Raw genomic sequence first — 24,940 nt, 5'->3', positions numbered from 1 at the left:
CCTCCCCTCTCCGCCGCGACAAGGGCAGCGAGTAGGAACGCAGCGTTGATTCTGACCGGTCGCTGTCGTCTTCCTCGGTACCTCAAACGCCTCTTACGCTCAACCCTTGCTTGCTGCCTCATGTTTAGCCACACGCGAGTCAGATAAAGAAAGAATACCATATTCATCATGACGAAAAACACAGGCGGTTCTCCCGCCATTTTGAAACGCACGCAAAAGGTTAAATAGGGTCACGAGTGCAATCAGCGCGCTGCGTGAGTCCTGCGGTACTTCCTGTCGGTGTGTATAAATGCGTCCAGATATCTAAGGCTCAGATGTCGGCGGATTTTTAGATATCTGAAAAAACTCTGTATAAATTGGGCCACAGTTACCCCTACCTGCCCTGCCAATACTGTAAATTCATTTATTTTTGTGGGGACTTAATTTCACAGTAGAAGGGAAAAAGGTTTTTGCAGCATTTTAAGTTTGCAGTTGAAACTATTCTGTAGTACAGTAGTAATACACTGGAAATGTTTATAATAAAGCAGTGTCATATATTAGCAGTGGAGAGATTAAAACCATACAACACACAGCACTGCAAAGACATTAAGACTGGAACAGACCTACCTGACCGAAAATTCTACTCTACTCTACTCTAAGTATAGACAAGGGTTACAGGACTAAGGCTGCGTGTAGCTGTACATGTATGTCAGAATTACTTAAGTACAATAATTCACAAGTTGTCTTTTGACGTATGATTTTCCTTAGAGGCCGTTGAAGCCATAGTGGTACAGTTGTTGTTTTTATCAGTACAAATGTACTGACCTCAAAGCATTGCCATCACTACATTGATGCATATTGAAAACAACTTACTTACTGTTAATGTACATAAAAATGATATCATTAGACAGGAATCACTTGGCACAGTACTTGCCTTGCAAATTGTGGTGGTTTTTCAGAGGGACTATTCTTGTTTAGGCTTAATTACAAGGAGAGGATAGTTTTGGTTGGCGAGGATGTGTTGCATGTAGATCTACATGACTGTATGAAGTGTGATTAACTGTTTTGTGGTATGGAAGCCGTTTGTCAGCTGTTTCTCCCAGCGGAAAGTCGGGTAGCTGGCTGGAAAAAGATCCTTGTGAGAAAATATTGAGTCTTTTGTTTGGACCAGGTGGGGTTGAAATAATGATGAGCTGAAATTCCCAGTTGGGTTTTGCCATTTATGGTGGTGAGTGTTTTTGAGGAGGTCTCTAGACCTGCTGTGGCACTGTTTGTATTATCAAGGAGGTTATATTTAACCTCCTTGGTATTATCATTTCATTATTGTGAGTGTTCTCATCTCCAACAGTACTTCATATTTAGGTGCAGTAGTCGAACCTCAGACTGAGGACGAAGCATGACACTTTTTCGTTAGCCATTGGTGCAATGCGGCTTCTCTACGGCTCGCATACTTACTCGCGGGGCCGCCGGCTTGTCACCATCGAAAATGACTATTGCAATACCTTACAACATGTCCAAAGGTTTGTTTCTTTTGTGATGTTTAATTGTATTCATTGAAACAGTAGAAAAATGGATGTTTGTGAGAAAATAACCTGTTGTAGAGAGTTGTTTGGGCCAGTTTCTGGGTAGTGCTGACAGTGCTTTCATCCTTATTTGGGGTTTCCTGTTTAGCTGGACAGAAAGACTGTTCAGGGCTTCTCTGGTGATGAATTCTGCTTCAGTATCACAAATCGCAAACCCACATTTGCAGGGGAGGAGCACTGTGCCTCACAATGAACTGAAACAGTTTTAGAATCATTTAAAAATAAGAATTATGTACCAAGGCGCAAGCAAATTACACACACCACATTAAGTAGGCAAGGAAACTGAGAGCGTGGCTCATGACCTACTGAATAATATCTCATTAGACCGACTGATTATAAAGCCTAATGGTGCAGTGCAGGAAACATTGCTCCAGTTCTTTTGTTTTGGCTTTAGGGACTGATGCTGTGACTCGGGTGATTCCTTATGATACATGTCCGTCGGTAGGTCCGAAACAGGACGGTTTCCTGTAGTAGGGGACAAGCTGTAGATGTTCTGCTGGGGAAGTCAGGTTGTGAGGTTGAACTTCAGATGTTCACATTTAGCCACTTTTTGCTTGTTTTGTGGTTTTTAAGTTGTTTCTTTCAGGCAGATGTGAAAAATGATAAATGATGAACACATAAAAAGATCCCCAGGGAAACATTAATCTGTTTTGTGATGCATGCCCCAGTTTGGGCCATGTTTGTGTTTTTGTGTGTTTTTGTCGTGTTTAAAGACCAACATTGTTTACCAGCCGCCTCCATTACTGAAACAGTGGAAGCATCCGGAAGCAGTCTTCTTGTGTCTTTCTTGAAAATCAACTTGAGAGAAGTGAGAATGTACACATTTCGGATCTGTATGAACAATGGAAACTCTACTGCACCACTCCGCATAACTACCATAACATTAGAACAGGTTTGTCCAGGCAGGTTTTAGATGAGGATTTCCTGTAAATCATTCCCCATCAGATCATGCATATTTGTGACATGCAGTAGTGGCTAAGTTTGAGGGAGAACCTTTATTATTACATGTAGGCAGGAGTTATCAGTAGTAGCTAAGTTTGAGGGAGAGCCTTTATTATTACATGTAGGCAGGAGTTATCAGTAGTGGCTAAGTTTGAGGGAGAGCCTTTATTATTACATGTAGGCAGGAGTTACCGGCAGCTGTGCAGTAATTAATCAGGGTCCCCGGGGACACACGGCAGCCTCCACTGCTCTTTGTGCAGGGATGGAACTTTGGTGCACTTGTATGCAAGGAGCAAAATCTAGCAGGCTTTGAATACGATACCTTCAATGTACATTACATATTGCAGAATACAGAAACTGAGAAAGAAATCCTGCCCGAATCCCGCCTACAAAAAACAATAAAAACTTCCATGAGTTAATCCATAATCACGCTGAATACTTGGGTAGAACTGCACAAGACAATAACTTATAACTAAATTTATCAAAGGATATCAGACTCCGTATTGGTTGATTTTATTTTGTGGTTGTTACAGAGCTTGTGAGATGCAGGTCTCAGGCCAGTCAGGCTGAGGGTTTCCGTTATTCTCCTATAGGAGAGCAGATAGACTACTGGTGACTCAGGCCAGTCAGGGTTTCCGTTATTCTCCTATAGGAGAGCAGATAGATTGCTGGTGACTCAGGCCAGTCAGGGTTTCCGTTATTCTCCTATAGGAGAGCAGATAGACTACTGGTGACTCAGGCCAGTCAGGGTTTCCGTTATTCTCCTATAGGAGAGCAGATAGACTACTGGTGACTCAGGCCAGTCAGGGTTTCCGTTATTCTCCTATAGGAGAGCAGATAGACTGCTGGTGACTCAGGCCTGTCAGGGTTTCCGTTATTCTCCTATAGGAGAGCAGATAGATTGCTGGTGACTCAGGCCAGTCAGGGTTTCCGTTATTCTCCTATAGGAGAGCAGATAGACTGCTGGTGACTCAGGCCAGTCAGGGTTTCCGTTATTCTCCTATAGGAGAGCAGATAGACTACTGGAGACTCAGGCCAGTCAGGGTTTCCGTTATTCTCCTATAGGAGAGCAGATAGACTACTGGTGACTCAGGCCAGTCAGGGTTTCCGTTATTCTCCTATAGGAGAGCAGATAGACTACTGGTGACTCAGGCCAGTCAGGGTTTCCGTTATTCTCCTATAGGAGAGCAGATAGACTACTGGTGACTCAGGCCAGTCAGGGTTTCCGTTATTCTCCTATAGGAGAGCAGATAGACTACTGGTGACTCAGGCCAGTCAGCGTTTCCGTTATTCTCCTATAGGAGAGCAAATAGACTACTGGTGACTCAGGCCAGTCAGGGTTTCCGTTATTCTCCTATAGGAGAGCAGATAGACTACTGGTGACTCAGGCCAGTCAGGGTTTCCGTTATTCTCCTATAGGAGAGCAAATAGACTGCCGGTGACTCAGGCCAGTCAGGGTTTCCGTTATTCTCCTATAGGAGAGCAAATAGACTGCTGGTGACTCAGGCCAGTCAGGGTTTCCGTTATTCTCCTATAGGAGAGCAAATAGACTGCCGGTAGGGATGCGTACCTAAACCCATTTTCAGGTTCAGGTCCGGACCTGAACCTAAAAGTTTAGGTTCAGGTCCGGACCTATTAGGTCCGACCTGAACCCATGGCATATCTGACTAATTGCCAAACTTCTATTTACTAGTACTTGGAGTGTTCTTACATTGCACCGTGATACACATACATGTACTTGAACCAGTCTAACACTGTTTGTCATGGAGCAAGACTGATATCATGTTATTGTACACTAACCTGTGTTCCTAAAAAAGTTAGGAGCACCAGCAAAAATCTATGAGCACCACTACAAAAAGTTGGAAGAACAAGCAAAAGTCTTGGCCATACCAAGTAATACTCCTATTAATAGTATTAATCAATGTTAACAACCAGGAATAAAGTATTTCAATAGATCATAAAAGATAAAAACCTACATTGATGGTGCAGAGCAATTGGCAATTCAATTCAATTCAATTCATTCAGTACCTTCCTACATGCTAAATGATACTAGTATGAGGGATTTTTAGAAAAATTGGGCATAGGTTCCCCGGCTGGCCCCTATCCGGGGGCCACGGTGCCTCAAGTTCAACAAGTTGAAAAATACACAATGGTATTTTTTACTTGGAACAAGGCAAGTAATGATTCACATAACCTTGAATGATGAATAAATAAATAACTCTAAAACTTATCTATTGGTTTCATGACCAAAACAAATAAAGTCAAATTCCATAATTTGAAACTTCACTGCTGGCATCAAGTTCAACATTTTGACAGGCATTTTTTTTCACCCCCACCCTCTGTCTACAAACAATCCAAAATACTTTAATATCCTTAAAATTCTTGCTCAATAGTATCAAAAATGATCTGTTTGTGCCGGCCCAGTCAAATATCTTCGGTTCCTTTGAAACGCGCAGTTCAAATTTCGCGCGTCAGGACCGCGCGGCGCGGCCATCCAATGACAGGCCGACCGCATGGAGAAAGCTTTGCTATGCATTATAGACCGCAGCAAAATGATAGTAGCGCCATAATGACGGGCAAATCATGAGCTTTGAAATGATACCAGTAACAAAAAGAAAAAATTAATATTTTGGGGGATAAAACTCCACTGCAATTGATTCATTGATTTTTGATCGTAAAAATCATCGATTGAACAGGTCTAAAAATGACCGCAGGAAACAGCCTTTTCATTCTGCTGCGGTTTAAAAACATCATGGCGGCCGATGGAAACGCACGGCTAGCGCTCCCTTTCATTGGCACATTCCTGGCGTTTGAAACATTTTACAAATCAAACAAATACATCACAAAGGCAAGAAACTTATATCCTTTATTTCTATGGGTAATTTTGCCACTACGAACGGATAGTTTTTGTACCGCGGGCGCGGAAACATAATAGAAAATTCACCGACGATTTTCGCGGTAACGTTAGGGTTGGAATACCTAAATTTCAGCTTACCGCTTAGTTCTGCAGCCATTATCCTGGCGCAGGTCTTAATCTTTTATTGTCGCACCGTGCGACCGTGATTTTAGATCTAGTGGCATTCTCAAAAAACTGGTCGCATATGCGACTAATCCAGTCGCACTCACGAGCGCTAGAACGAAAAAGACATAATGTGAGTGCTAGATTTTTTTACCGGTCCAGTACCGAAAAAAACGGAAAACTGGGTTTCGGTTTTTTGGACCTGAACCGAAACGTTTTTTCAGGTAATAACCGGACCTTTATAACCGGTACGCATCCCTAACTGCTGGTGACTCAGGCCAGTCAGGGTTTCCGTTATTCTCCTATAGGAGAGCAGATAGACTACTGGTGACTCAGGCCAGTCAGGGTTTCCGTTATTCTCCTATAGGAGAGCAAATAGACTGCTGGTGACTCAGGCCAGTCAGGGTTTCCGTTATTCTCCTATAGGAGAGCAAATAGACTGCTGGTGACTCAGGCCAGTCAGGGTTTCCGTTATTCTCCTATAGGAGAGCAAATAGACTACTGGTGACTCAGGCCAGTCAGGGTTTCCGTTATTCTCCTATAGGAGAGCAGATAGACTACTGGTGACTCAGGCCAGTCAGGGTTTCCGTTATTCTCCTATAGGAGAGCAGATAGACCACTGGTGACTCAGGCCAGTCAGGGTTTCCGTTATTCTCCTATAGGAGAGCAGATAGACTACTGGTGACTCAGGCCAGTCAGGGTTTCCGTTATTCTCCTATAGGAGAGCAGATAGACTGCTGGCACTGCTGGTGACACAAAGGATGAACCACAGGTGTTGCTGTAATTAATGATGGCAGGAAAATTAGGTTTGAAATCACTCAAATTTGCATTATTAAAAGGTAACTGATACTTGAAAATGGTTGTTAATCGCTCAATCAGAAAGAAGACAACATTTGAGCTATGCTGTGCCGTGCCGGGTATATTTGGTGCTTTCTGCACATTGCAGAGAAAACGCCTGATGAAGCCGGCTGCAGGATTGGTACTTATGAAGCCGGCTGCAGGATTGGTACTTATGAAGCCGGCTGCAGGATTGGTACTTATGAAGCCGGCTGCAGGATTGGTACTTATGAAGCCGGCTGCAGGATTGGTACTTATGAAGCCGGCTGCAGGATTGGTACTTATGAAGCCGGCTGCAGGATTGGTACTTATGAAGCCGGCTGCAGGATTGGTACTTATGAAGCCGGCTGCAGGATTGGTACTTATGAAGCCAGCTGCAGGATTGGTACTTATGTTATGAAATGGGTTTTGCGATCAGTGATCACTGTGGAACATCATGGCGAATTGAAGATTAACTTGGTTCTGTCTTAGTGTTTGGTAAAAGATTGTTTCTGGTTTGTGAAGAGCTTCTTGGTTTGTAGGTTGCAGGAAGATAATGTTCTTGAGACTCAACCTAGAATTGACCGGCTGACATTCCCGTAAGATGGTCACGTTCATTGTACATCGTTATACGATAGAAAACTGAGCATGCCTGTGATAGTTGTGCACGTATTGTACGAAATCAGCGTTATTAGAGTAGAGTCTACAGTCAGGTAGGATGCTTTACATCCAGTTATTGCTAGATCCTTGTTGCCGATTGGTTCTGTCACAGCCCACTTGAAAATTCTATTAACTTAAAATCGAACGACAGCTTTTTATAGGTTTGGCACAGGAGCATTATTTCCTGAAGTGATCTTTGCACTCGTGTGAGTTAGACCTTCATATAAATGTTTTAGAACTGAAATAACTCAGGACTTGTGGTCATGTTGGCTGGGGAAATGTTGAAGTTTAATAAGAGAAGTGTTTATACATCTTTATTTCTATTAATATACTGTAGTGTCAATTTTGATATCATGAAGTATCCTGAGGACCGAAGTGATCGATGATAAGTTGTGCCGTTCTGTACAGAAAAATTCATTATTGACTTTTGATGAAAATTGAAGGTATGAACCAAATTCCCTGGAAAACTAGTCAGAACTTAAGGGTAAAATGGCGGCTCCGTAGACTCCTTGGAAGGCGGTTTGAACTTACGTTGTGGGGAATGTGAACTTACGTTGTGGGGAATGTGAACTTACATTGTGGGGAATGTGCATCAACTGCATCAGCCTTAAATCAAGAAATCAGAGATTTAAGGAAATCTTTCCCCTTTTGTTGGCCTTGATTAACTTGTGATTTGTTTTCTTTCTTCTGCAGAAAAAAGTTGTTCAGCAACTCAGGAAAGAGCTGGTGAAACAGGATCCAACTGGGGATGTGCAGAAACCCAGCCCCACGTCCCCTACACCCACGACAACACCCACGACGACACCCACAACCACACCCACGACGACACCCAAAACCCTGGTGATGAAGCAGGAACCCGGCACAGCCCCTAATATGGTCACGGGATCCGTCACTGTGTCCGTCATTCAGCCCAACAGCAAAATCGCCACGGCAACGGCCAAGGCCAACGGAGAAGTGGCGCCCGCGGTCGGCCAGGAACTGCAGAGGTATGGTAACCATGGTAACGGAAAAGAGGTACCGGCAGGAAAAACCGTCTGCACCAGTCCTATACTCTGCATGCGGGGGTAACGGGAGTTTTAAATACTGTCCTACCCTCTAATAACGTTAAGGAATGAATAGAAATGTTTTACAATCAAAATGATTTAGATATATATTTTATTCACAACCAGGAATTTACAAACCCATTTCTGCGACTGTCTGCCACCCTCCTCAGGGCAAAACCGACTCGTTCTACTTCTCAAGCTGCCGCTCGGTGTCACTGTTGCAGTGTTAAGAATATGATGTAGATTTCTGGTTGTGGATAAAGAACGTTGTTAACCAATTACTTACCTACCTGATGAAATTATTTACAGAAGAAACAAAGTTGGTTTGGGCAATTATTGGGAAAGTGAATTTTTGTAAACTTGTGTTTCCTGGCCGTGGTGCAGGCAGAGTTTATCTAATGCACATAATTTTGTAAGAGGTTTGCGTAAAAGCAGCAGTGCAGACAAACCTGATGTTCTGTTTGTGTCCTGTTTTTGTTTGGTGTTCTCTCAAGATAAATCTGTTTGTGTCTAGTCCTACAGTTACAGATGGATGTGGCGCTCCTCTGAGTTTTAATACTGATGTCCTATTTTTGTCCTGTTTGTGTCCTGTTCCTACAGTTACAGCTGGATGTGGCGCTCCTCTGAGTTTTGATACTGATGTCCTATTTTTGTCCTGTTTGTGTCCTGTTCCTACAGTTACAGCTGGATGTGGCGCTCCTCTGAGTTTTGATACTGATGTCCTATTTTTGTCCTGTTTGCGTCCTGTTCCTACAGTTACAGATGGATGTGGAGCTCCTCTGAGTTTAATACTGATGTCCTATTTTTGTCCTGTTTGCGTCCTGTCTGCAGGATGGCGCCGCCCTCGGTCCAGGCCCACCCCATCGACCTGAAGCAGGCGCGGACGACCCCCAGTCCCAAGGACCCTCCCCACCAGATCATACGGATCATCCCCACCACTGGCCACGCCGTCACCATCACGGCAACCGTTCCCGCGGTAACCAGGCCGCCCCTCCCGCTGGGCAGCCCCGGGATAGCGACAATCCGCGTGCCGCAGTTCAGCTCCGTCCAGAGGATAGGACAGAACAGGCAGCCTGTCCTGCTGCAGCCTGTAAGTACAGAACAGGCAGCCTGTAAGTACAGAACAGGCAGCCTGTAAGTACAGAACAGGCGACCTGTAAGTACAGAACAGGCGACCTGTAAGTACAGAACAGGCAGCCGGTAAGTACAGAACAGGCAGCCGGTAAGTACAGAACAGGTAGCCTGTATGTACAGAACAGGCAGCCTGTAAGTACAGACCAGGCAGCCTGTAAGTACAGAATAGGCAGCCTGTAAGTACAGAACAGGCAGCCTGTAAGTACAGAACAGGCGACCTGTAAGTACAGAACAGGCAGCTGGTAAGGACAGAAGATAGGACAGAACAGGCGTATGTATAGAGGATAGGACAGAACAGGCGGCCTGTAAGTATAGAGGATAGGACAGAACAGGCAGCCTGTCCTGCTGCAGCCGGTAAGCACAGAACAGGCAGCCTGTAAGTACAGAACAGGCAGCCTGTAAGTACAGAACAGGGGGCCTGTAAGTACAGACCAGGCAGCCTGTAAGTACAGACCAGGCAGCCTGTAAGTACAGACCAGGCAGCCTGTAAGTACAGAATAGGCAGCCTGTAAATACAGAACAGGCAGCCTGTAAGTACAGAACAGGCGACCTGTAAGTACAGAACAGGCAGCTGGTAAGGACAGAAGATAGGACAGAACAGGCGTATGTATAGAGGATAGGACAGAACAGGCGGCCTGTAAGTATAGAGGATAGGACAGAACAGGCAGCCTGTCCTGCTGCAGCCGGTAAGCACAGAACAGGCAGCCTGTAAGTACAGAACAGGCAGCCTGTAAGTACAGAACAGGGGGCCTGTAAGTACAGAACAGGCGACCTGTAAGTACAGAACAGGCAGCCTGTAAGTACAGAACAGGCGACCTGTAAGTACAGAACAGGCGACCTGTAAGTACAGAACAGGCAGCCTGTAAGTACAGAACAGGCGACCTGTAAGTACAGAACAGGCGACCTGTAAGTACAGAACATGCAGCCGGTAAGGACAGAACAGGCAGCCGGTAAGTACAGAACAGGCAGCCTGTAAGTACAGAACAGGCGACCTGTAAGTACAGAACAGGCGACCTGTAAGTACAGAACAGACGACCTGTAAGTACAGAACATGCAGCCGGTAAGGACAGAAGATAGGACAGAACAGGCGTATGTATAGAGGATAGGACAGAACAGGCGGCCTGTAAGTATAGAGGATAGGACAGAACAGGCAGCCTGGAAGTACAGAGGATAGGACAGAACAGGCGGCCTGTAAGTATAGAGGATAGGACAGAACAGGCGGCCTGTAAGTATGAGAGGATAGGACAGAACAGGCAGCCTGGAAGTACAGAACAGGCAGCCTATAAGTATAGAGGATAGGACAGTAGTGCATCAGGATGATAACTGTTTGTTTGTTTATTTGTGCAGTTGAGGCCGAAGCCGCCGACCCCGCAGCAGGCTTCTCCAACCCTCATCAGGAAAGCTGCAGGAATCTCTGCAGCCCCCACAGTCATGACTCACCACGTCCGCATCATCAACGGCCAGCCACAGTACATAGGTCAGTCACTGGTCATAGGTCAGGTATGGGTCATACGCCTGACTCAGTACATGGGTCAGGCATGGGTCATAGGTCAGCCACAGTACATAGGTCAGTCACAGGTCATAGATCAGACATGGGTCATAGGTCAGTCTCAGCACAATAAGTCAGATATAGGTCATAGGTCACTCAGTACATAGGTCAGGCATGGGTCATAGGTCAACCTCAGTACATAGATCAGCCTCGATGCATAGGTCAGGTATAGCTCAGCCTTGATAGATAGGTCATAGGTCAGCCTTAGTACATAGGTCAGCCTATATTCAAATAAATAAAATAGTAAAATGAGATAAGGCATAGGTGAATGGGTTCTGCTAGATTCTAGAATTTTGTGATTTTATGATGGCTAGAAACTTGTGGCCAGGCTTTATTTTAGCGAAACACATTTCATCAGCCGAGCATATTTACATGCTCATTAGCTGTGGCCATGGTAGATACTAGCAGTTTGGAACAAAGTAGCCAAATTGAACTCTGACCTTTGTGCTTCCAGCGTCCCAGCAGGTGACCCAGCCGAGGACGCAGCCACCTGTCATCACCATGGCAACAGCACAGGTGTCTCCACAGAGCACAGCAGCCTCCTTATCGTCGGGCTCCACAAAGGTGCGACTTACAGACAAACAAACAAACAGTGTTGCCTTGGTAACGGCCGGGCTCGGGGATGGGGTATTAAGGAGAAATGAGGGGTGGGTGGATGCATGAACAGACAAATGAAGGAGCGAATGAAGGAATCATGGATGAATGAATTGAGTATGAAAAAATGAATGAACAAAGTTAATAATGAATGAACAAATGATATTTCCTCTCGCTGACGAACTCCTGGCCCAGGGCATGAATGAATGAACAAAGTGAATGAATGAACAAAGTGAATGAATGATGGATGAATGATGTTTCCTCTCCGCAGACGAACTCCTGGCCGCAGGGAATGAATGAGTGCATGATTGATTGAATGAATGAATGAATGAATGAATGATATTTCCTCTCCTCAGACGAACTCCTGGCCCCAGGGCATCTCTCCCGTCCAGTTGGTGTCTCCTAACTCTGTCGTTGTCGCGGCAACCGCCTCCGAAGCACCCGTGCCAGTCAAGGATTACGGAGATCACAAGGTGAGGTCAAGAGACGCTCCAAATCCAGTTTTGGAAAGAGGTGTACTCTCCAAGCAGAGCTAGGGTTTCGGCTGGTTTTTAAAGTGTTTTTAGGCGTTTTTGTCATGCCCTCTACTTTGTCATCGTTTTTGTTGTGTCGCAAACCCAAGCTCTGCCGGCACTGACCTCGGGGCGGGGCAAACCTATTTACTTCCATTGAAAAAAGGTGACAGTACTCCTCCCCGAGAACCATTAGATAATCATTAGTGGTAACAATTTTACTGCCCCGGATTATCACACATCCGGCAAGTGTAGAGCGGCATTCACCAGGCCGCGCCGGTCCCCCGCTGACTGCCCTATTCATGCGACAGGCTGGTGTCCACGATCTCACGCCGGCATGATTATTGATAGCATCATAACGTACATTTCCATTGGAAACCTCACAAGAAAAACACAATGATGCATGAACAAGACATATAAAATAAATATGTATTACGTATTAACTTGAACTACATTACTAGTAATTATTATTATCATTATCTCAGGCATCGTTAAATGGATTATGAACGGGAACACGTGCCTTGTTTACGTTATATGCGGTTACCAATGCCGCCGCTCGCTGTGTTCAGATTGGACGGAACTTTTCAACAACACCAGCGAAATTGGCGACGGAGCGCTACCAACAGAGACTAAAAAATCCCCACGACACCAGAGGATTGTACAAATTTCTGTGTGCTTTGTTCTTTTATGGTTTTTGGATGGTGTAAATGAAGTGCGGTCACGATAGGCAAGTCATTTGCTGACGGACATGAAGCGACTTTCCAACATGGCGTCCTGATTGGGTTTTGTATGTAACGTTATTTGTGGGTAGTAGTTTAGAGACTTTTTGAGATCCAACGATATCCTCCCACTACAGCATGGCATTTCCGCAGTGGGGATTAAAAATGAGAGAATCTATGGCTATTTCGGGCTGTACATCGTCTTCTGGTACGACGGCCCAAATGGCCTGGATCGTAGTTGAGTATCGTGGAGACTTTGTAAACTCCAGATGTCTTTGGTTGCACGTTGAGCTATTGTTTTCATTCGAAAGTAATTTCAGTTAGCCAAGGAGTGGGGGAAGCGTAAGAACATGGCATGAAAACATGGCCACGACCGATAGACCGAGGATTATGTCCATGGTGAGACTGGGCCGGAAATTCTGTGGCGCGTGGGGAGGGAATCCCGTGCCTGGCCGGGCACGCTTCGCACTAACTTGTGAAACGCTTGTTATGTGTTGGAGTGATTAGGTTTATTAGGCATTGAAGCTTCCGTCTGCCTGCAGAGCTTGGGTTTGCCAGACAAAAAAAAACGATGACAAAGTAGAGGGCATGACAAAAACGCCTAAAAACACGTTAAAAACCAGCCGAAACCCTAGCTCTGCTTGGAGAGTAAAGAGGTGCACATAACCTGAAAAGTTTGATGCACAGGAAACATTCTAGGTGCATTAACTGGTAAAGTAGAATGTCAGCAAAACAAAAGTTCACTCCCTACTGGAGATTTATTTCGAACTGGATCTGAAATTATACACTTAGTCTAGCTCACTTCAAAATTTCCCACATTTTCTTCTTCACTTGAATGTGCAAAATATCCTGTATACTATTGTAAGATTACTTATAGGTAAGGTTACCCTACACAGTATCTAGGGGCAACGGTGTGTACCCACAGTCCAAAATTAGCACATCATGCTGCCCTTCCTCGTGGGGTCAGTCTGGTAACTTCTCCTGTTTTCTGCAGAAGATGCAGTTTATGGCTTCCTTAGGGCTCATCACACAGACTACTTTAGAAGGTGAGTCCGTTTTCTCGACGACTCTAATTTGTGAAGATGTACACTTGCTTATACTTCTCGTTTGTGACTTGATTTTTGTGTGAATAGTCATCATCAGGAGTAAGGACACACTATACCACCACTATCAAATAGAGCTTGGGCTCTTGTATTGTAGCTCTGCATATTCACACACTAAACCACCACTATTAAATAGAGCTTGGGCTCTTGTATTGCAGCTCTGCATATTCACACACTATACCACCACTATTAAATAGAGCTTGGGCTCTTGTATTGTAGCTCTGCATATTCACACACTATACCACCACTATTAAATAGAGCTTGGGCTCTTGTATTGTAGCTCTGCATATTCACACACTATACCACCACTATTAAATAGAGCTTGGGCTCTTGTATTGCAGCTCTGCATATTCACACACTATACCACCACTATCAAATAGAGCTTGGGCTCTTGTATTGTAGCTCTGCATATTCACACACTATACCACCACTATCAAATAGAGCTTGGCTCTTGTATTGTAGCTCTGCATATTCACACACTATACCACCACTATCAAATAGAGCTTGGGCTCTTGTATTGTAGCTCTGCATATTCACACACTATACCACCACTATCAAATAGAGCTTGGGCTCTTGTATTGCAGCTCTGCATATTCACACACTATACCACCACTATCAAATAGAGCTTGGGCTCTTGTATTGTAGCTCTGCATATTCACACACTATACCACCACTATCAAATAGAGCTTGAGCTCATGTATTGTAGCTCTGCATATTCACACACTATACCACCACTATCAAATAGAGCTTGGGCTCTTGTATTGTAGCTCTGCATATTCACACACTATACCACCACTATCAAATAGAGCTTGGGCTCTTGTATTGCAGCTCTGCATATTCACACACTATACCACCACTATCAAATAGAGCTTGGGCTCTTGTATTGCAGCTCTGCATATTCACACACTATACCACCACTATCAAATAGAGCTTGGGCTCTTGTATTGCAGCTCTGCATATTCACACACTATACCACCACTATCAAATAGAGCTTGGGCTCTTGTATTGCAGCTCTGCATATTCACACACTATACCACCACTATCAAATAGAGCTTGGGCTCTTGTATTGTAGCTCTACATATTCATACACTATACCACCACTATCAAATAGAGCTTGGGCTCTTGTATTGTAGCTCTACATATTCATAGTGAGCCTGTTCATGTGTGACTCTTGTCAGTGTTCCGTTTATTTGTGACCCAGTTTTGATGTTTTTTTGTGACCCTGTTGTTTTGATGTTTATTTGTGAAACTCTGTTCCAGAAATCCAAAACAAGCGCCATGAGAGGAAAAGGAGAAGCACAGCCAACCCACAATACTGCTACGGTGCCATCTTTGAACCAGAGGTAAAACACTTTATACTAACTCTATATACAAACACTTTACCAACACTACCACTAACTCTAACCCAACTCCATCCACAATACTGCTACGGTGCCATCTTTGAACCCGAGGCAAAACACTTTATACTAACTCTATATACAAACACTTTACCAACACTACCGCTAACACTAACCCAACTCCACCCACAATACTGCTACGGTGCCATCTTTGAACCAGAGGTAAAACACTATATACTAACTCTATATACAAACACTTTACCAACACTACCGCTAACTCTAACCCAACTCCACCCACAATACTGCTACGGTGCCATCTTTGAACCAGAGGTAAAACACTTCTAATACTAAATAAACACTATGAAAAAACTCTACAAACACTTTACAAAAGCTATATACAAGTTTGTCTAACTGTCACCTTTTGGAAGATGTAACAACTCCCCAGGGTAACCTGATACTCACCCTTACAGTGGAAAGTTACCCCTAGCAACTAATGACGGTGGATTGTGAGTTGGGTGTGATGTTAAAGGGTACATGTACATGGTGCAGTTTCCTTGTAAGTCCCCAGGGGGCACTGTGCAGAAAAGTCAGGACCCTGCTTGCTCAGTGACTGGTATTCTTCGATGCTATGGGAGAGAGTGAGTGAGTGAGTGAGTGAGTGAGTGAGTGAGTGAGTGAGTGAGTGAGTGAGTGAGTGAGTGAGTGAGTCCAGAGCTCTTCATGGCTGACTGCTCTTAGCCAGTTTCTTATGATCCCTATTTCGTGTTTCAGAGGAAGCGCAGTGCGCTGAACTACCTGTCCAACACGACGGGCCCCAACACCAGGAGGCGAGGTACGTTTTACTGTCCTGTCCTCATCCTGTTATGTTGTTTCCCCTGTACTATTGTTATCCCGTTATATTCCTACTCCTGTCCAACACAACAGGCCCCAACACCAGGAGGAGAGGTAGGTCTTACTGTCCTGTCCTCATCCTGTTATGTTGTTCCCCCTGTACTATTGTTATCCCGTTATATTCCTACTCCCGTCCAACACAACGGGCCCCAACACCAGAAGGAGAGGTACGTTTTACTGTCCTGTCCTCATCCTGTTATGTTGTTCCCCCTGTACTATTGTTATCCCGTTATATTCTACTCCTGTCCAGCACGATGGCCCCAACACCAGGAGGAGAGGTAGGTCTTACTGTCCTGTCCCCATCCTGTTATGTTGTTCCCCCTGTACTATTGTTATCCCGTTATATTCCTACTCCCGTCCAACACAACGGGCCCCAACACCAGAAGGAGAGGTACGTTTTACTGTCCTGTCCTCATCCTGTTATGTTGTTCCCCCTGTACTACTGTCATCCCGTTATATTCTACTCCTGTCCAACACAACGGGCCCCAACACCAGGAGGAGAGGTAGGTCTTACTGTCCTGTCCTCATCCTGTTATGTTGTTCCCCCTGTACTATTGTTATCCCGTTATATTCTACTCCTGTCCAACACGACGGGCCCCAACACCAGGAGGAGAGGTAGGTCTTACTGTCCTGTCCTCATCCTGTTATGTTGTTCCCCCTGTACTATTGTTATCCCGTTATATTCTACTCCTGTCCAACACGACCGACCCGTAGGTGTTACTGTCCTGTCCTCATCCTGTTATGTTGTTCCCCCTGTACTATTGTTATCCCGTTATATTCCTACTCCTGTCCAACACGACGGCCCCCAACACCAGGAGGAGAGGTAGGTCTTACTGTCCTGTCCTCATCCTGTTATGTTGTTCCCCCTGTACTATTGTTATCCCGTTATATTCTACTCCTGTCCAACACAATGGATCCAACACCAGGAGGAGAGGTACGTTTTACTGTCCTGTCCTCATCCTGTTATCGTCCCACTCCTGTATTGTTATCCTGTTCTTACCCCATCCCTGTCCTGTTCTCATCCCGTTATATCCTCCTGTATAACACCAGGGGGAGGTAGGATTTGCCGTCAGTTGTTCCCAATGAGGAACTTCTGATGGTTTCTGCTGGTCTCCTGTGGAATATTCTTCATGGTCATTATCCACTGTTGAATGTTGTTGTTGGATATTCAGTTCAATTTATCTTTGATGCAATTTGCAAGAGTGTATTGCCCTTAAAATCCTTCAACCCATGTACCCCCCTGCCTCTGTACCCCCCAGTATAACTACCCCCCTGCCTCTGTACCCCCAGTATAACTAACCCCCCTGCCTCTGTACCCCCTAGTATAACTAACCCCCTGCCTCTGTACCCCCCAGTATAACTAACCCCCCTGTCTCTGTACCCCCCAGTATAACTAACCCCCCTGTCTCTGTACCCCCCAGTATAACTAACCCCCCTGTCTCTGTACCCCCCAGTATAACTAACCCCCCTGTCTCTGTACCCCCCAGTATAACTAACCCCCCTGTCTCTGTACCCCCCAGTATAACTAACCCCCCTGTCTCTGTACCCCCCAGTATAACTAACCCCCTGCCTCTGTACCCCCTAGTATAACTAACCCCCTGCCTCTGTACCCCCCAGTATAACTAACCCCCCTGCCACTGTACCCCCCAGTATAACTAACCCCCCCTGCCTCTGTACCCCCCAGTATAACTAACCCCCCTGCCTCTGTACCCCCCAGTATAACTAACCCCCTGCCTCTGTACCCCCCAGTATAACTAACCCCCTGCCTCTGTACCCCCCAGTATAACTAACCCCCCTGCCTCTGTACCCCCCAGTATAACTAACCCCCCTGCCTCTGTACCCCCCAGTAGGCCGCCCCCCTCGGTTCATCCACTCGCCGACCTCGAGCGACAGCCGGCCGGGGACCCCCCTGGACGAGGAGGGCAGGGAGAACGGGCATGCTGGGAAGGGCAAGTCGCGCCTGATCAACACGGACGCTAACGGCCAGGAGGTGAGAGGTCGCGGCGGCCGCTTTCTTTTCTTAGCGTCAGTTTGAACCGCTGGGCTGTGTGGGTGGGCGACGTGTGACAGGCTGGTTTGTGGACAGCCAGGCACTAGACAGCCGACCTTCACTCAAGGTCATACAGGGCGGCGACCTTGAAGTTACCCCTCTGTTGGTTTTCACCTTGTAAAAGCTAAAGTAGGATCCTAGGAGCATATTTCAGGGATGTAATCTTCAAAGTAAATCACACTGGAAGAGTGGTAATCTGTGGCAGCATGTTATTGTTAGCACTAGGAGAGTGGGTATACGTAGCAATGGCAGCATGTTAGCGACCCTACCCTGTTATAGCTGCAAACCAAGGCAGGGTGGGGAGGGGGGCACAGGTACACCAAACAGTTCCACAACTGGATTTTATTGTTTTATTCTTTATCATCATTTTGATGCTTATTAAATACGGTAGCATTTCCTCCCAGCATCAACTGTTGTCTGCTCTGATTTCTCTGCTGTTACAGATGGTGTTTTCAAAATAGGTTTTTGGAAATGAATGATAATGATAAAATAACAATCATTTCAAACAAGTACAAGTACCTTTTGGCATGTCATTTTAACATGAACCTTATGGCACAGACATAGAAATGGACTAAGATGTATCTGATGTCATCTCAGATAAATATAACAAGCACTTCTCCTCAGCAGTGCCATCTAGCAGTCCGCACAGGAACTGCAAGTCAGTTGAACTAAAGACAAATCTAGGTGTGCACCACACCTTCGAACTATGTTAGAATTTTAGCTCACCTTTTAAAACGAAAAAGTAGAATCTTTGAATAAAAACTGTCAGGGTTGAGCCTCTGCAGTGGTGCTTACCGCGGTGGCGGGAAGCTGACCACGCTTCCTGGTGGGAGAGCAAATAAAGCTCATTTCTTAAGGACCACCTCCAGGAGTGTAGCTGCTGTCAGGTAACCATAGCGACTGTTGCCATGACCACGGGTAACGTGCGTTCTGCATTGTGTTGCCAGGACGCCCATGACGATTTCTGCAGCGTGTGTAAAACGAGCGGCGAGCTCCTGTGTTGTGACACTTGTAACCGGGTCTACCACCTCAACTGCTTAGACCCACCGCTAAAGGCCATTCCCACCGGCATGTGGATGTGTCCACAGTGCAAGGTACTGTGTGGCCAGGGGGAATAAGGGGTAGTACAGGGTACGGTACGGTACGGGGTACAGCACGGGCTATGGTAAGGGGTGCTACATAGAGTAGGGTACGGGTAGTACCACCGCTAAAGGCCATTCCTACCGGCATGTGGATGTGTCCACAGTGCAAGGTACTGTGTGGCCGGGGGGAATAAGGGGGTACAGGGGGTACGGTACGGGGGCAGGGTACGGGGTACGGTAAAGGGGACAGACCCACTGCTAAAGGCCATTCCCACCGGCATGTGGATGTGTCCACAGTGCAAGGTACTGTGTGGCCAGGGAACATAAGGGGTAGTACAGGGGTACGGTACGGGGTACAGCACGGGCTATGGTAAGGGGTGCTACATAGAGTAGGGTACGGGTAGTACCACCGCTAAAGGCCATTCCTACCGGCATGTGGATGTGTCCACAGTGCAAGGTACTGTGTGGCCGGGGGGAATAAGGGGTAGTACAGGGTACGGTACGGTATGGGGGTACGGTACGGGGGTACGGTACGGGGGTACGGTACACGGGGTAGTACCACCGCTAAAGGCCATTCCCACCGGCATGTGGATGTGTCCACAGTGCAAGGTACTGTGTGGCCGGGGGGAATAAGGGGGTACAGGGGGTACGGTACGGGGGCAGGGTACGGGGTACGGTAAAGGGGGTATGGTAACCCACTGCTGAAGGCCATTCCCACCATTGTAATATGGGGGTTAAGATAAAGGTGGGTATATTAGAATATAGCACCAGATTTGTTTGCTGAAGCTTGAATGAATAACATTGCCGCTGCAGGCAAGAATAAGCTGGCTGGTCCACAAAGCATTCTAGTCATGGAACATTTAATTTATGAGTGTTTTTATGTCTTCATGTGTGTTTAGTTGCTTTGGTTTGTGTGTGGCTATATTTACCAACTTTGTGTCATTGTCAATTCTCTCATCCCATACCCAAGTTTGGTCCATGGGTTAGTTTTTTTTCACACCATTTTAATTTCTTGGTTAACGGAATTTAAAAAAATGCTAGATTGGAAAATCAACAGGAAAACAGAATCTCAGAGGAATGTCTGTTCTTTGGTGCACACAGTTTCAGGGGGTGAACAGGGTCAGGTGCAAGTTTTCACCTGATTTTTTTTTTTGGTTAACCAATTGGTTAAAAAATTGGTTAACCAAGAAATTAAATTGTGGCCTTATTTGAAAAGAAAGGTCAGATCCAGATTTTCTTGTCAGTGTTGGAGTGAAGTTGAAAATGTTCAGGAAGCTGCTTTCTAAAGAACATTGCAAAATGAGAACCCACCAAAGTTCCGCCGGCTGGAGTGGGCTCTGCAGAAGTGCAGCACCAACGTTGGTTATGGGATGAAGTTGTGAACACAACAATCATTATGATGTCATCATGTGTAAAAATGTAAACTTGAATTATGTTAAGGTTTGGTAGTTTTACATTTTATAATCTCTGATATGATGCAGAACATTCCATAATTTGAAAGAAATTGAAAGAATTGATGGCATAATTTACATCAATTATAACAGAACAATGACTTACAGTTATATTATTTACAGGTGAACTTTCATAATCAGGGTTTGATCTACATGACCTTAAGGATCCCTTGTTGCCACCTTCTGTTTGTTCAGGTTTCTCCTGTTTCTGTTTGCAGCGTACAACGTTGCTCCTTATTTCTTCACTCTCCCCTCCCAGCCCTCGCCTCATCTCCGGTTACTTCCAGCTTCTCAGGACTCGCAAAATGTCGCTCCAGAAGAAACAAAACAACAGCAACAGTCAGCAATCGTCAGCAACAGTCAGCAACAGTCAGCAATAGTCAGCAACCTCAGCAATAGTCACCTGCAATTTGCACAAACATTTTGAGACTAAAAAACATGATTGTAGACTCGGTAGGCCCGGTGTAGATCACATTTTACCCCAAACAGAAATGAAAAACACAGCAGACATATTTATTTGTACACCAAAGTGAATTCTGTTTTGTGACTGAACACAACCCTACTGTTAGACTGGGGACTATGCTGCTATAGCGTCTTTTCTGAAGATACGGCGTGAGTGTGTACGGTTGGCTTGAGGTTACCCACTGCTACTGCCTATACAACCCTACTGTGAGTGTGTACGGTTGGTTGGCTTGAGGTTGCCCACTACTACTGCCTACACAACCCTACTGTGAGTGTGTACGGTTGGCTTGCGGATGCCCACTACTACTGCCTATACAACCCTACTGTGAGTGTGTACGGTTGGCTTGCGGATGCCCACTACTACTGCCTATACAACCCTACTGTGAGTGTGTACGGTTGGCTTGCGGATGCCCACTACTACTGCCTATACAACCCTACTGTGAGTGTGTACGGTTGGTTGGCTTGAGGTTGCCCACTACTACTGCCTATACAACCCTACTGTTAGCATACGACTTTGGGAGGGGAAATCTTGAACCAGGACATTCTGCAATTTGATGCCCTTCATTTTTTAACTCATGCGATAGTGTACAGGAGTTGGCTGGATACTGCAAGGTTTTCCTCACCTGGGGTTAAGGGTCATGATGACTCATCTAAAAGTGGAGCATTGTCATGGTTACAGGGACGCTATTTTGGTCGCTGCAGGTTTGGAAAGGCTGAACTGCCGGCTTCTGTCGGGACGAAGGAGCTGAATCACAGCTCAACTTTCTCTCACTCTAGAGATCTACTTCTTTGTCTGCAAGGAAAACTTACTCTCCTTTAAAGCCCGTCTTACAGGTGCAGTTTTCTTACAGAAGGCCTCGTGAGGGCTCCTCAGGGCTCCCCTTCCTCCTCAGACTTCCTTCCCTTCCAACAGGAGCAGCTGTTCTCTGGCTGATCCTGTAACAGCTGATCTCTGGCTGATCCTGTAACAGCTGTTCTCTGGCTGATCCTGTAACAGCTGTTCTCTGGCTGATCCTGTGTGCAGTCTTGTCTTCCCTTCCCTCTCCGGCACACTTCATAGACAACAGCACCTTAGTTCCTCTGCTGCCTTTGCGGCACATCGGGCCGTCCTTTTCCACCTGTCCCACTGTTGTTTTCCTCTTTGCTCTGTACCAGGAGCTACCAGTGGCTTCAAGGCCCTTCTCTACATTTGATGTCTATGTGAGTTTGGGTTTCCCCACTTCTCCTTCCACCGAGTGGCTTCCAATCCAGGCTTGTAGACACCAGGGTGACTACAGGGGAACTGCAGGTGGCTGAGGGAGCCTGTCTGGGCCAGGAATACTGTTTATCAAATATCAAACTATTGCACAATTGTAACAGACACCATGTATGGCAAATTGCTCAGTTCAGTGTGGAGGCTTGGTGACGCCACAGCCTATGTCTTTCCACAGTGTCAGCCCAAAGACAGGCATCTGGTGGCTCATCTATGTGCAAGCACGTCTAAGGGAAACAGCAGATGATATAGCGAGTGTGAGAGAGTAACTGAGTAAGTCTGCCTCCGTGGACATCCCCGGGGGGGGAGGGGAGTATGTTTATCTGACGGCTGTGTTTCTGTTGCAGACGCCGTGTGGGGACACCATGCCGTGGCCGGGAACGCTCGCCATCGTCCACTCCTACATCGCCTTCAAGAACGGTGAGTCGCCCTCCGCGGTATCACTCCGCCCCCATATCAGGTTCCCTGGGGACGTTTGCCGTCTATTCTGTGTCCCGAGACATCGGGAGGCCACACCAAGTAGTTTCATTGCTCGCCAGCATCCCTGAAATCAGACTCATCAAACAAATAAACAACAAACAAACTCAGACGTACGATGCCTGTGGCCACCTGACATCCACATGGCAAAACCTGCCAGAAAAAAGTACTTGACGAGGTCTATTGATTTTTTATCATTATACAGTAAAAGTGATGATATAGAATCTCCCATTTTTACCTGCTAAAGCTGTCCAACTATTTACAATATTGTTTGGTTTAGATTCTGCCTGGCAAAAAACAACAACTTACTTTTGAGTCACTTTCTTTCTTTTCAGTTTCATTGGTTTGACTCTTTTCTAACATTCCAAAACAAAGCAATATATATTTCTAACATTCCAAATCCAAGCGATATATTTTTCTTAACCTGCCCAAAATGAAGCGATATATGTTTCTGACAGTCCAAAAGCCAAGCCATATATTTGTCCAACATTCCAAAACCCGAGTACTGTACTTTCTGTGGCCCCCGCTGTCTGTCAAGTTGGAGGACAGATTGTCATGTTTGATGAAAGTCCCTCACTTTGGTCTGGGATGATTCTGCTGTAAGTTTCTCACTTTGCTATGGGATATTGTGCCATGCTGGTCTGTTTCATTCACTGCTTCCTAAGAGTTTTGTAACCCTTAAGCAGTCTTCATGTAGCTTTACTTTCTGTATACATGGGCAGTGTGCCTGCAGTATTAATGTTATATAGTTGTGCTGCCGTCCATCCTGCAGTATGCTGTTGTTTAACTCACACCTAAGCCTTCACAATCACCAGTTAGCCGATTGCACCGTAACTTTTGTTGCCAGCGGTTGATTTCTATTCTGATCCATGTATACAGAAAGGAATTTTTAATGGAAGTTGTTTATTGGTGTTTATCTAGAAAAACAAGCTAGTTTGTATGCCCTGCTGTTCCATCTAGTATCACCACCCCACCAGCTGCTGTTCCATACAGTATGACTGCCCCCTCCCCTGCCGCTGTAGAATCCATCCCATAATCTTGCGTGACGTTCTTGTGATGTTGCTTTTGTTGTGACGTTTCTTTGCTGCCTCCTTAGTGGCCACAACAGACTTGGGTCCAACTAACAGTTTTTATCCAGCAGCTCAACTTGGTTTTTATTGTCAGTAATAACCATGGCTTTTACAGTTCCTTTCTGACCAGCATTTTTCTTTGTTTTTAATGCGTCCCATGCAGAAGTGATGTTTGGTAAGAAAATCTGTACTCCAGCTTTCTTGTGCAGTAGTGTTGCCATGGCATCGCAATCTTGTACTTAACATAGGGAATATCTGTTGCCATGGCATCACCATGGTGATGTAGCAGCACTGTAACACAAGGAGGTTTATCTTTATAACAATCCCTGCTATAAATCTGTATCTATAATTATTGATTATTGCTCATGTTTGTAGCCGGCTCTGTTATCTTTTGCACCTGGTAGTACAAATGTAGCCGTCACCACTGATAGTTGTTTAGTCTGTTTCATGCAGAGAAAAATATTGACTTATTTTTACCTGTCCTGTAAAGCATTAAACAAAGATGAAAGAGAGACAAAAATAAGTTGTGTGTTAATTTTTGCAATGTTTATGTCCATATATCTGCCTATGGCTGTTTTCTGCCATGTTTGTGTTTTCCATGTGTCTTTTCCCCCTTATTCATTTCTGCTATGTTTGATTTATTTCTGCTGTGTTAAATTTATTTCTGCTATGTTAAATTTATTTCTGCTATGTTTAATTTATTTCTGCTATATTTGATTTATTTCTGCTATGTGTTTATTTTTTCCACCGTTTTGTCCCCCTGCAGCTAAGGAGGAGGAAAAACGGAAATTGGCGAAGCGTTCCGACGATCTGAAGAAGGAACGATCGCAGCTGGAGTCCAAGGCCAAGCAGCTGACCAATAACATCATGGTAAGTCAGCAGCTAACCAATCACATCACAGTAAGGTTTGTGCAGCTGACCAATCACATCATGGTAACCAGCAGCTGACCAATCACATCACAGTAAGGTTTGTGCAGCTGACCAATAACATCATGGTAACCAGCAGCTGACCAATCACATCAATGTAAGTCAGGAGCTGACCAATCACATCATGGTAAGTCAGCAGCTGACCAATCACATCACAGTAAGGCTTGTGCAGCTGACCAATAACATCATGGTAAGTCAGCAGCTGACCAATAACATCACAGTAAGGCTTGTGCAGCTGACCAATCACATCATAGTAAGGCTTGTGCAGCTGACCAATCACATCACAGT

At 45.4% G+C, this 24,940-nt stretch overlaps 1 protein-coding gene across 5 annotated transcripts in view; it reads left to right on the top strand.

Annotated features, from left to right (window-relative positions):
• Nucleotides 1–24,940, top strand: part of LOC136429601 (PHD finger protein 21A-like) — a 31,413-nt gene that overhangs the window by 3,372 nt on the left and 3,101 nt on the right. For 3 of the 5 annotated variants that reach the window (XR_010754772.1, XM_066419445.1, XM_066419448.1), the window contains exons 4-15: nucleotides 7,693–7,985; nucleotides 8,874–9,132; nucleotides 10,524–10,653; nucleotides 11,180–11,289; nucleotides 11,676–11,792; nucleotides 13,545–13,596; nucleotides 14,914–14,996; nucleotides 15,762–15,822; nucleotides 17,729–17,871; nucleotides 18,879–19,025; nucleotides 22,526–22,598; nucleotides 24,492–24,595. Coding sequence is in view for 4 of the 5 variants with exons in the window: in XM_066419445.1 (XP_066275542.1) it covers nucleotides 7,693–7,985; nucleotides 8,874–9,132; nucleotides 10,524–10,653; nucleotides 11,180–11,289; nucleotides 11,676–11,792; nucleotides 13,545–13,596; nucleotides 14,914–14,996; nucleotides 15,762–15,822; nucleotides 17,729–17,871; nucleotides 18,879–19,025; nucleotides 22,526–22,598; nucleotides 24,492–24,595 (1,572 nt within the window). In the remaining variant the exon portion in view is untranslated. The remainder of the gene's footprint in view (nucleotides 1–7,692; nucleotides 7,986–8,873; nucleotides 9,133–10,523; nucleotides 10,654–11,179; nucleotides 11,290–11,675; nucleotides 11,793–13,544; nucleotides 13,597–14,913; nucleotides 14,997–15,761; nucleotides 15,823–17,728; nucleotides 17,872–18,878; nucleotides 19,026–22,525; nucleotides 22,599–24,491; nucleotides 24,596–24,940) is intronic. The other 2 variants (XM_066419447.1, XM_066419449.1) reach the window with 2 other exon arrangements.

Source organism: Branchiostoma lanceolatum, chromosome 3, assembly GCF_035083965.1.
Source record: "Branchiostoma lanceolatum isolate klBraLanc5 chromosome 3, klBraLanc5.hap2, whole genome shotgun sequence".
NCBI classification, from domain to species: domain Eukaryota; kingdom Metazoa; phylum Chordata; class Leptocardii; order Amphioxiformes; family Branchiostomatidae; genus Branchiostoma; species Branchiostoma lanceolatum.
Note: the sequence above shows the minus strand (reverse complement) of the source record. Positions and strands in the feature narration are given on the sequence as shown.